A 12,209-nucleotide genomic window follows, 5' to 3' on the forward strand; every position below is an offset into this window, starting at 1 on the left:
AGAGTATGTTAAAAAAATTGTTCTCCATATTTAAATTTCTAAATATAATTATTGCTGTAAAACTAATTTTCAAGAACTATAATTAAAAATCTTACCAAACAAGTAATAAATTTCTAATTTGCCCCAAGCCCACCACAACTGGACATATGGAGGATGGCTAGAGGCCCAACAAAAATCCCGACTTAGAGGGCTCAAGTGGAGGCGGGTGGGGGCCCTTTAACATGACCAAACTGTCGGCAATCGGGAGTAGGAGGGAAAGGAACATACAGGAAGGAAGTTTTGGTCATTGTCAAAAGGTCAACCAGTGAAAACCAGGGGTGGAATCGAGGGGGGCCGTGGATTGCAGAATCTAGGATTGAAAACAAAGGGTGGTAAGTGGTTTTTTGTGGTCCCCGCCGCGATCATCAGGTTCGGTGGGGTGTACTATAAATACCCAGAGAAGCGTATCCATTCCTCCACAAAGGAAAACCAGGCAAAACAACTGTCAACAGTGTGAGAAGGAATATAGCCTAAAGATGTCAAGCACAGCTGGTCAGGTTATACGCTGCAAAGGTATGCTTGAATTTGCCTTCTCTCCGCTTGTTCCCTGTTTGGATCGATTAGTTTATTTCATGTGAACCGTTGGCTTCTCTTGGAGTTTTTTGGGTCTTTTCATTTTTTGGGGGAAATATGACTTGAGTTTTAATGATCTGAGAGCAAATACGGTGGTGAAACAAAAATGAAGTACTGATCACATGGCAGATACGAAATTGGGGAATTTTGGAAATTTTGTGAAATCATTCTATTTTGTCCTGTCCATTTAGGCGTTGCTAGGTTATTTGTGAGTGGCGACCGGCTGTGGATATGACTCAACGTAGAGCATGGACAGTAATTTTGGAACTTGGGTATTCAACCATTTCCCGTACTGGGTGTACTTCGATAGAGTGCTTTTCTTTATGGGTTTATGAAGAATGGGTTGGGTGAATATGCCCTACAATGGTCCCACAGTTGTCCATTTGAGAGGAGGGGTCCTAGTGTCTTTGATCATATTTATGATTTTTAGTTATGTAGATAATTGGTTGAATTCTTTTGACAAATGGGTATCTCCATTACAGCCGCGGTGGCATGGGAAGCGGGAAAGCCGTTGGTGATCGAAGAAGTGGAAGTGGCGCCTCCACAGGTCATGGAGGTCCGTCTGAAGATCCTCTTCACTTCTCTCTGCCACACCGATGTTTACTTCTGGGAAGCCAAGGTAACTTCTTCATGTTAATGTTATGTAGTTATAAACTTACAATGTATTGCTTACTATGTAGAGATTCATTTATAGTTGTGTTCCTTTCTAGGTCGAATGCTAAACAATTTGGGTTTTAATTTGCAGGGACAAACCCCTTTATTTCCTCGCATATTTGGTCATGAGGCAGGCGGGTATGAAAATTCTTAGTTCTTACAACTTAACCAAAATACTAAATTCCATTTTCATTGTTGATTCTTGTTGCCTACTTCATTTTTCCAACACAATCGACCTTTTTATCTTAATAATTTTCTTTCCTTTCCTGTCATTTTAATTAGGATTGTGGAGAGCGTGGGTGAGGGTGTGACAGATCTCCAACCTGGAGACCATGTTCTTCCTGTATTCACCGGAGAATGCAAGGAGTGCCGGCATTGCAAGTCGGAGGAGAGTAACATGTGTGACCTCCTCAGGATAAACACCGACAGAGGCGTGATGCTCAGTGATAACAAGTCCAGATTCTCTATTAAGGGAAAACCCGTTTACCATTTTGTGGGGACTTCCACATTTAGTGAATACACTGTGGTCCATGTTGGTTGCGTTGCCAAGATCAACCCCGCTGCCCCACTCGACAAAGTTTGTGTTCTTAGCTGTGGAATCTCTACAGGTGAGGGAGAACCATGAGAAAAACTTTACAATTTCCCCATTTCATTGGTATTTTCTTTTGTTTCTTCTCTAGCAAATGACAAGTGCGCTTTCTGTTAAAGGTCTTGGTGCTACCTTGAATGTTGCCAAACCATCGAAGGGTTCATCAATCGCCATTTTCGGTTTAGGAGCAGTGGGGCTTGCTGTGAGTTTCTCCTCTCTAATGGAAGCCGCTCATTCTTTTGCTCTTTATTACTGCCACTTATGAAATTAATTTTACTGTGGTTTCACATGATTAGGCTGCTGAGGGAGCTAGAATTGCAGGTGCTGCCAGAATTATTGGGATTGATCTAAACCCTAAGAGATTTAATGACGGTGAGTGCTCAAAATGGCCACAAGATTAAAACATTGTGTCATACATTTACAAATTTGTAACCGTACCCTGCTTTAATGCTAAACTGTTTATCCAAACTCACACTCCTCGGTGGATTCTTGTTGCTAACAGCAAAGAAATTTGGCGTCACTGAGTTTTTGAACCCAAAGGATCATGACAAGCCTATTCAAGAGGTTCATTCCTTTACCTTCTATCATAAATTGCTGACAAGCAAATACAAGTGTGTGCTTTATACTGATGGAGAATTCTTTTGTGATTAGGTAATTGCTGAGATGACCGATGGGGGAGTGGACAGAAGTGTCGAGTGTACCGGAAATGTCAATGCTATGATTTCTGCATTCGAGTGTGTTCATGATGTAAGTTCATCGGATCTCATCTTGTAGTCGTTGGCCAAAGAGAGATGAAAATTTTCAAACCATTTTGATTAATTTGGGAGTTTCCATTGCAGGGGTGGGGTGTTGCTGTGCTGGTTGGTGTGCCAAACAAAGACGACTCATTCAAAACGCATCCCGTGAATCTATTGAACGAGAGGACTCTGAAGGGCACTTTCTTTGGCAACTACAAACCCCGTTCCGACCTTCCTTCAGTGGTGGAAAAATACATGAACAAGGTGATTAATTAATTAGCTGAATTCCTTAATTGGGTGGTTATATTTTGGGAAGATGTCTTACTCGGTTGTTTTGCCGTGGACAGGAGCTTGAAGTGGAGAAATTCATCACACATGAAGTCCCTTTTGCAGAGATCAACAAGGCCTTCGAATATATGCTTAGCGGGGATGGGCTTCGATGCATCATTCGCATGGATGCATAAAACATTGGAGAGATTTGCCTATTCCAGTGGGCATAAGTGTTCTTTTAATGCATTTGAGTTTGCTTTTTCAAAGTGTGTTTGCGTGATGAGATCAGATTTTGTGGAGAGTAATATGCTATATGGATAATGCTTTAATACAAACAATGTCTATGCAGTTGCAATATATAACAGTTTTATCACCCACAACTCGTCCAAGAAAATGACAATTTTGCTCAATTATTTTTTATTTTATTTTTTCCTTTTAATTGGGCTGCCCATGATCTAATCCTAAAATGATCCCAACCCAATTCTCCCATAACTTGGAACCGCCCAACCATAGCCATATCCATGGCTTCCGATAAGGGAAGAAAACAAAGGGTACATTTTATTGTCCCCCCGCCCCCTTTATTTTTCAATACAATTACCATTTCCTCTCATGCCTTAAGGGCATAAGAGTCATTTCATACCTTAGGAACCTAAGACTCATAGTACAAATGACTACAACCATATAATCTTATAGCTGAAAAGTTTTTAATTACCAAATTTTTGTTTAAAGTTGGTAAATCTCTTAGTATATTTTTGGTAAGTCAACTTCAAAAAAATTATTACATCAACTGCTTTATTTAAATAATCAAATAATAAAATAATAAATGGTGTTTAATTATATAAGACTTTATAAATTGATAACTAACTTCAAATATTGTTTTTTTTCAAAGGATAAGAACCAACTTTTATTAATATTAATGACCTTTAACCAAACCACTAAATCGAATTTCATTGCAATAATACTCCCCACCAAGGTCAAACAAACTAGCATGAAACAATTGTGCCGTATTTTAATAAAATTAATAAAGAATAAAATATCACTACATTTTTCTGTTATAAAAAAATAAAATAATCTAAGATATTTTTTTTCTTCATGTAAAATAAATTTGATGCATGTGAAAAAATAAAATAACATTTTATATAATTCAAAATAATGCATAAAAAAATATTTTCTTTTATCATAATTTGTATTAATTTCCCCATTTAAAAAAAAAATACTCAAAATTATAAAGAATTTAAATCTTGAAAAACTTAATCCTCACCTAACATAATATAAAATAAAAAAAAACAACCATTAATATTGATTATTTATTTAAAATTATAAATTGACAATCCTAATAATTTTTTATTTTGGTATTATTATTACTCATATTTTTTTCTTCCTAATCTATAAGAATTTAATTAATGACCAAAATATAACCCTAACCTTAACATGCTCACTTAATAAAAAAAAGAAGAAGAACTGCCACGTGTCCTCGTCTTGCCATTCAAGCCATACTTTAAAAAAAAAAAAACAAACAAACAAACTGCAGTAATGACATTCGCATTTTATCTTCACGGATAATAGTCTTTTTTTTTTTTTTTTTTACTTTTATTTATTTATTTATTTATTTTTTCTACACTTTTATTTTTCCATTCTCCACAAACAACACAATTGAGCACTCATACAACCCTGCAACATTCCATATATTTTTCCTGCCATTTTTTTTTTCACACGACTAGTTACTCTTCAATGGCAGCCATCGCACGTACTACCCACGCCACTCCATTTTTTTTTTTTTTTTGTAAATATCATTCTTCCTTATTTTCACTAAAAAAAAATTTCAAACACACTAACATCCTATACATGGACCACCCTTCTTAATTTTTTTTTGGGTTCTACTAATCTAAATAACCAAATTCTTAATCATTGAATACACCTGTATTCATTTTTTATTTATTTAAAATCAAATAAATTAAAAATTATGCTAGATTTAGATCTTTTGAAAGAGTATTTAATTTGTTTAAAACTAATTAATGAATCTAAAAATACTAATTTAAAGGTTAAAATCATACTAATTTAAAGGTTAAAATCTTACTTAAGAAAATTGATTTTCAAATCCTAAACTCTCAAATTTTCGACTTATGCTTTCTTATCTCTCTAATCTCTATGCAAAAAGTGTTTTATTATAAAGAAGTTAAGAAATCTAATTTCTACTTAGATTTCTTTTTTTTTTTTAATGTGAAAAGACTTTTCCACCATTTTCTAATTTATTTATTTATCTATTTTTAAATTACCATTTACCCCTAAGATCAAGTTTTGGTCTTATGTCATCCCCTTCTCAATAAAATTTTAATCCTCCAAACTTGAAATACCTCGAAATAGATGTGGATTATTTTTTTCTCATCTATTCCTCTAATTCTCAAGTAGCCTTTCAAATAAAATTACTCCACTATACCTTTATAACTTGATATAGCATGATGCAGTACCTTATCCATCACATCCACAATCTAAATAGGCTCTAACTCCACAACATGATAGAGATAAAAACCAAATTTCCTCAAAATTGATACATGAAATACATTGTGGATATTAGATAATCTTGGGATAAAAGATACTTTATACGTTAAAGGGTTTATTTTATATAATATTTCAAATGATCCCACAAATTGAGGACTAAGTTTCCCTTTCCTCCAAAATCTCATTAGAAACTCATAGATAGAACTTTTAAAAAAACATGATAAACTAATATCTCATTCCAAATATCATATGTGATTATTAGCATAACTCTTTTATCTACTTTGAGCTACTTTTAATTTTTCTTTAATCAAGGCAACCTTTTTAATAGTTAATTACACAAGTTCAAGCCCTAAAAGTTTCTTTTGTCCAACATCATCTTAACAAATAGGAGATTGACATATTTTTCCATACAACCCCTGAAATGGTGTCATCTTAATATTAGCTTGAAAACTATTATTGTAAGCAATTTCTACCAAAGGTAAGTGTTCATCTCAATTACCTTTTAGGTCCAAAACATGTGCTTTCAACAAATGTTCCAAAACTTGAATTATTGTCTCTAGCTAGTCAATAGTTTGAGGATGGAAACAATGTGATGTCCCACATCAGATAGGGGAGAATGTTCCTGGCGCTATATATGTAGAGGTTCCTCTTAACCAAATAGACGCGTTTTAAAGCCGTGAGAGCCCCCTTGGGCCCAAAGTGGACAATATCTACATGGTTGGGTGCGGGTCGTTACAAATGGTATCAGAGCCGATTCCCGACCCCGGTGTGGGGGTTTGTTTGGCTCCGTAAGGGGTGTTTGTCTGTTTGGCCCCGCAATCCCATGGGACACAACGAGGATGTTGTGTCTGCATGGGGGGGGTATTTGTGATGTCCCACATCGGATAGGGGAGCAAGTTCCTGGCGCTATATATGTAGAGACTCCTCTTAACCAAGTAGACGCGTTTTAAAGACGTGAGGGCCCTCTTGGACCCAAAGCGGACAATATCTACATGGTTGGGTGTGGGTCATTACAAACAATGCTTAAACTCAACTTAATACCCATAGCTTTCTATAAACTATGCCAACATTTGGAAGTAAAACGAGGATCCATGTCAAATGTTATAGAAATAGGTACCCCATACATTCTCACAATCTCTTTAACATAAGTAAAAGTTAGTTGTTCCAAGGAAAATTTGACTTTCGTAGGCAAAAATGAGTAGACTTTGTTAATCAATCAACAATCGCCTAAATAACATTACTAGTTGTCCTCTAAGGTTTTGGGGAAATCATTGAGTTAAAGATCTTGGGTGTACGAGACCTCCTTGGATGCAAGGCTATAGCTTATAGGATGCGTACAAGTGCGTGCACTGAAATTGTACAAGATGCGCACATAGGCAACAACATGAGGATAGAGACTTTCTAGTTTTTTAAACAAAATAAAAATATACAAAAAAAATAATTTTTTTCCCACATGTAATTTTAGGAAGTGTTTCATCTAAAAATGTTATTAAATATGTGAGTGTTTAGCTAGGTTGGCAATTCCAGATAAAATTTCTAAGTGTCCTCTAACTCGATTTACCAATCCCTCTTTGGATTACTTGCCGAGGTATGTAGCCGAGTGTGTGGTGATTGAATGTGAATCAACCCTATTTTTAATCTTGAAATGTGTTAGAAAGCTGAGAGAAATGGTTTTTGGTGCAAGACTTTTATTCCCATGTTTCTGGATTGATCCAGGTGTAGGGGCAGATTGATCCAACTACTTGTTTCTTAGATCAAATCTCAGCCATTAGATTAAGAGCTTCTTTTTACACTTTAAAAAACAATATTCTCTCATTTTTTTGGGTAGAGATTGCAAAAAACATGGAGAGAGTTGCAGCCACTCCATGTGTTCTTCATTTTCTCATATCTTTTCCTAACTTGGGTTTTTGATTGTAAAGAAAATTCATTTCTCTTAATGTTTTCCAAACTAGTTTTTAATGGATTTTCTTGAGCAATAAATGGGTTGATTCATTCCTTTATTCATATCTCAATGTCTCATTCTATTTGGGTTTGTTCAAAAACCCATTTTCTTCTTGTGTGGATTCAAGAAGAGGCCGAGATTGAGCTTGGTGCGAACTCCAAGTGTGCTCCGAAAAATGAAGGTGAGAAGCTGAAAGTGAAGGTACTAGTCAAGTGATCAGGGAATGATTGGTTGACTTGAGTTAGGTAAAACCTTGTACTCAATTTTTATTCTTCATAGTGAAGTTTTTCAATCGGTGGTAGGCCCGTGGTTTTTTATCTTTGGAGGTTTTCCATGTTAAAATCCGATGTTAATTGTCTCTTTCTCTTACTCTACACTTTGATTTAATTTCTGTTTTTGATATCATTGATTATTTGGGCATACATGTTGAATGGAGGGAATATGAGGTGATATAAGTGTGATCATCCACGGAATATCCTTAATAATTTTTCTTCTCATTTTGGTTAATGATATCATAGAGTAAATTAATATGAGTTGAGGAAATAATTGTTCTTTTGATTTATTTTTGAGGATTGGTGAAACATTCGCATATGTATTGTATTTATAAATTGTTGGGAGTATTGGTGCACACATTCTTGTTTGTGGATGTTATGCTTTGTTGAATAGTTATTGATAGAGAAATTTCTTGACACTAAGAAAGTGTAATCTTTGTTGGGAAAATATTTAAATTGTTATACAATACCTATTCACCCCTTTTAGGTGTAGTCCATTATTGAGATTCACTTTTTTAAAATAATTAAAAAAAATTAACACATAATTTTTAGTTTTTTTTCCAATCCAAAAGTGGTTTTTAAAATAAGAAATACAATATATTTTGAAATACAAATTTCTTTAATTGTATTAGTCATATACCCTTATTTCAAAAAGAGATAATAATAATAATAATAATAATTGATTGCGTTATAGATATGTCCCCAATTGCTTCTTTAGTCTTTAGAACGACATGATATATAATTTCTTTGATTCAAAACGCTAAATGATTCTGACCGAACACCAACTACCATTTTTTATTAGTTTGTTTAATACCCATAATTGGGTTTCTTTGTATTGATATGGTGATGGAATGTTATTATTTTTGTACAGCGTTGACTCTAGGAAACAGCGTGTAGAAAAGGAGGCGGGCAACAAAACAGACAAAGGAGTCAACTAGGGACAATACCAGGGATGGAATTCAAAGGCGCTGTGGGTTGTGGCCTCCAAAAGACAAAACAAGGGTAGCAACTGGGTTGTGTCCCAGACAGCTGGTCGGCGTGTGGCATAAATAGCAAGAGAAGCACGCCCATTTCTCCACAAAGGAAGAAACAAAGAAAGACTAGTTACCGTCAAGAGAGGAGAAGAACGAGCCTAAAGATGTCAGGCACAGCTGGTCAAGTTATACGTTGCAAAGGTATTCTTTAATCTACCTTTTTTATTTCATATCTGCTGGGTCTCCCATTGGATTCTATTTATTTCATGTCCTGTGTTAGCTTCTCTTGGAGATTAGGGGTCCTTTTGATGCTTTTTTTTTTTTTTTTTCTCTTCTTTATTAGCATTGGGCTTATATTGTTTCGGGGAAATGAGATGATTGTTAAAGATGAATTCATGATCACATGGCCGTTAGGAAATTGGGGAATTTGTAGTTATTTAGTTATGAAAATAATTGGTTGAATTCTTTGGACAAATGGATATCTCTTTGGTTGAATTCTTTGACAAGTGGGTGTCCCCATTACAGCCGCGGTGGCATGGGAAGCGGGAAAGCCATTGGTGATCGAAGAAGTGGAAGTGGCGCCTCCGCAGGCCATGGAGGTTCGTCTGAAGATTCTCTTCACCTCCCTCTGCCACACTGATGTTTACTTCTGGGAAGCTAAGGTAACTTCTTCATGCCAATGTTTTGTAGACTGTAATTACAAATCTATAATGTATTACTCAATATGCAGAGATTCATATATAGTTGGGTTTTCAATTTGCAGGGACAGACCCCTTTATTTCCTCGTATATTTGGTCATGAGGCTGGCGGGTATGAAGATATTCTTACAAATTTATTAACCAAAAATACTAAATTCCATTTTCATTGTTGTCTACTTCATTTTTCCAACACAATCGACCTTTTTATCTTAATAATTTTCTTTCCTTTCCTGTCATTTTAATTAGGATTGTGGAGAGCGTGGGTGAGGGTGTGACAGATCTCCAACCTGGAGACCATGTTCTTCCTGTATTCACTGGCGAATGCAAGGACTGCCGGCATTGCAAGTCGGAGGAGAGTAACATGTGTGACCTCCTCAGGATAAACACCGACAGAGGCGTGATGCTCAGTGATAACAAGTCAAGATTCTCTATTAATGGAAAACCCGTTTACCATTTTGTGGGGACTTCAACATTTAGTGAATACACTGTGGTCCATGTTGGTTGCGTTGCCAAGATCAACCCCGCTGCCCCACTCGACAAAGTTTGTGTTCTTAGCTGTGGAATCTCTACAGGTGAGGGAGAACCATGAAACAAACTCTTCCAGTTTATTTATTTCATTGGTATTTTCTTTTATTTCCTCTCTTGTTAATGACAAGTGTGCTTTCTGTTAAAGGTCTTGGTGCTACTTTGAATGTTGCAAAACCATGGAAGGGTTCATCAGTCGCCATTTTTGGTTTAGGAGCTGTGGGGCTTGCTGTGAGTTTCTCCTCTCTAATGGAAGCCGCTCATTATTTTGCTCTTTATTACTGCCATTTATGAAATTAATTTTACTGTGGTTTCACATGATTAGGCTGCTGAGGGGGCTAGAATTGCAGGTGCTGCCAGAATCATTGGGATTGATCTAAACCCTAAGAGATTTAATGACGGTGAGTACTCAAAATGCCCACAAGATTAAAACACTGTGTCATACAATTACAAATTAGTAATTGTACCCTGCTCTATGCCGAACTATTTCACCACATTGACACTTTGGATGTTTTTTCATTGGATTCTTGTTGCTAACAGCAAAGAAATTTGGCGTCACTGAGTTTGTGAACCCAAAGGATCATGACAAGCCTGTTCAAGAGGTTCATTCCTTTACCTTTTATCATAAGTTGCTTACAAGCAAATATAAGTTTGTGCTTTACACTGATTAAGAATTCTTTTGTGATTAGGTGATCGCTGAGATGACCGGTGGGGGAGTGGACAGAAGCGTTGAGTGTACCGGAAATGTCAATGCTATGATATCTGCATTCGAGTGTGTTCATGATGTAAGTTCATCAGATCTCATCTTGTAGTCGTTGGCCAAAGAGAGATGAAAATTTTCAAACCATTTTGATTAATTTGGGAGTTTCCATTGCAGGGGTGGGGTGTGGCTGTATTGGTTGGTGTGCCAAACAAAGATGACTCATTCAAAACGCATCCCGTGAATCTATTGAACGAGAGGACTCTGAAGGGCACTTTCTTTGGCAACTACAAACCCCGTTCCGACCTTCCTTCAGTGGTGGAAAAATACATGAACAAGGTAATTAATTAATTAGCCGAATTCCTTAATTAGGTGGTTATATTTTGGGGAAGATGAATTCCTTAGTAAGTTAATTTTTATGTGGACAGGAGCTTGAACTGGAGAAATTCATCACACATGAAGTCCCTTTTGCCGAGATCAATAAGGCCTTCGAATACATGCTTCAAGGGGATGGCCTTCGTTGCATTATTCGCATGGATCCATAAAAGGTTGGGGAGATTGGCCTATTGCAGTTTGTTTTTCGAAGTGCCTGTGTTCGATGAAATATAACTATGTGGAGCAACCATAGATGTATAAAGCAGTCGCAGTACTTTACATTTTTACTCTCTTCTTATGTAATTTCTTTGTACTTTTAATTGGACGCCCATGATCTAAACCCTGAAAAGATCCCAACCCAATTCTCCCTTGACTTGGATCTGCACAGCCATTGCCATGGCTGTCAATAAGGATGTGCTTCAGTTTTTTGTCTTTCTTTCTTGGTTATGTTGTGATTTTTTTCCCCAATGCAATTATAATTACCATCTCATGTCTTGCCTCCTTGAGGGTGGAAAAGTATTTTTACTAACTTATGTTTGGTTCCCGAAAAATACTAAAGAAATAAAAAAAAAATAAAGGAAAATGATTTTTTCATGTTTGGTTGTCCTATGAAAAATATAAAAGAAAATAAAATATAATTAAAATGAATTAAAAATTTATGTATTTTTAAATTATTTAATCTTTATATTGATGAGTTAAAATAAATAAAATGAGTTTGAAGTAACAAAAAAAAATAATTTATCGACTTTTAATCTATTTTTTTATTTTCCTTTACTTTTTCTTTCCTTTTACTTTTCCTTTATATTTTCTTTCCTTTGTATTTTCCCTCAAATTTTCTGATAACCAAACATAGCCTTAGAGACTTGTCATAACAAGCACACCCAAATTTTCCTTTTTTTTTTTTTTTTTTTTTTTTTTTTTTTTTGTGTTGCCTGCACGGTTTCTATAAAAAATAATTCATGCTTTTGGATTTGAAGTACAACTCATCTTTTCAAAAAAAAAAAAAAAAAAAAAAAAAAAATATTCAATGAAAAATATAAAAACTTTTAAGATAAAAGGTAAATTCGTCTTTTCAACCCAAAAACTAAATTCATTTAAAAAAAAAATCAATTTAGTATAAAAATAAAATAAGTGATAAAAAGAACCAATTTTTTTATAATAAAAAGTTAAACAATTATTTTTAATAAAATAATTTTATATATAAAAAACCCAATGCTTGTTTGGTAACCATTTAAAAAAAAAAAATTCTGAATGTTCTCTTATTTTTGTAAAACAAAAGTTTATTTGAAAAATTAAAATATTTTTAACCTATTTTTAATATTTTTAAATATGCATATCTAATGTTTTATTTTTAATATTTCT

The 12,209-nt window shown here is 35.0% G+C and overlaps 2 protein-coding genes across 2 annotated transcripts; both read left to right on the top strand.

Annotated features, from left to right (window-relative positions):
• The first annotated feature begins 338 nt into the window (after window positions 1–338).
• LOC117912983 (alcohol dehydrogenase 1-like) lies at window positions 339–3,239 on the top strand. The gene is made up of 10 exons (XM_034827811.1): window positions 339–552; window positions 1,095–1,231; window positions 1,358–1,404; window positions 1,549–1,874; window positions 1,975–2,057; window positions 2,152–2,227; window positions 2,358–2,419; window positions 2,507–2,602; window positions 2,695–2,856; window positions 2,940–3,239. Exons 1-10 carry the CDS (start codon window positions 516–518, stop codon window positions 3,054–3,056), a joined length of 1,143 nt encoding a protein of 380 aa, XP_034683702.1. The 5' UTR covers window positions 339–515; the 3' UTR covers window positions 3,057–3,239.
• Window positions 3,240–8,599: 5,360 nt separating this feature from the next.
• LOC117912985 (alcohol dehydrogenase 1-like) lies at window positions 8,600–11,337 on the top strand. Its single transcript, XM_034827815.1, has 10 exons — window positions 8,600–8,750; window positions 9,075–9,211; window positions 9,313–9,359; window positions 9,494–9,819; window positions 9,921–10,003; window positions 10,098–10,173; window positions 10,313–10,374; window positions 10,462–10,557; window positions 10,650–10,811; window positions 10,901–11,337. The coding sequence occupies exons 1-10, from the start codon at window positions 8,714–8,716 to the stop codon at window positions 11,015–11,017; spliced, it is 1,143 nt and encodes a 380-aa protein (XP_034683706.1). The 5' UTR covers window positions 8,600–8,713; the 3' UTR covers window positions 11,018–11,337.
• The last annotated feature ends 872 nt before the right edge of the window (window positions 11,338–12,209 follow it).

This window comes from Vitis riparia, chromosome 4 (assembly GCF_004353265.1).
Source record: "Vitis riparia cultivar Riparia Gloire de Montpellier isolate 1030 chromosome 4, EGFV_Vit.rip_1.0, whole genome shotgun sequence".
NCBI lineage: Eukaryota > Viridiplantae > Streptophyta > Magnoliopsida > Vitales > Vitaceae > Vitis > Vitis riparia.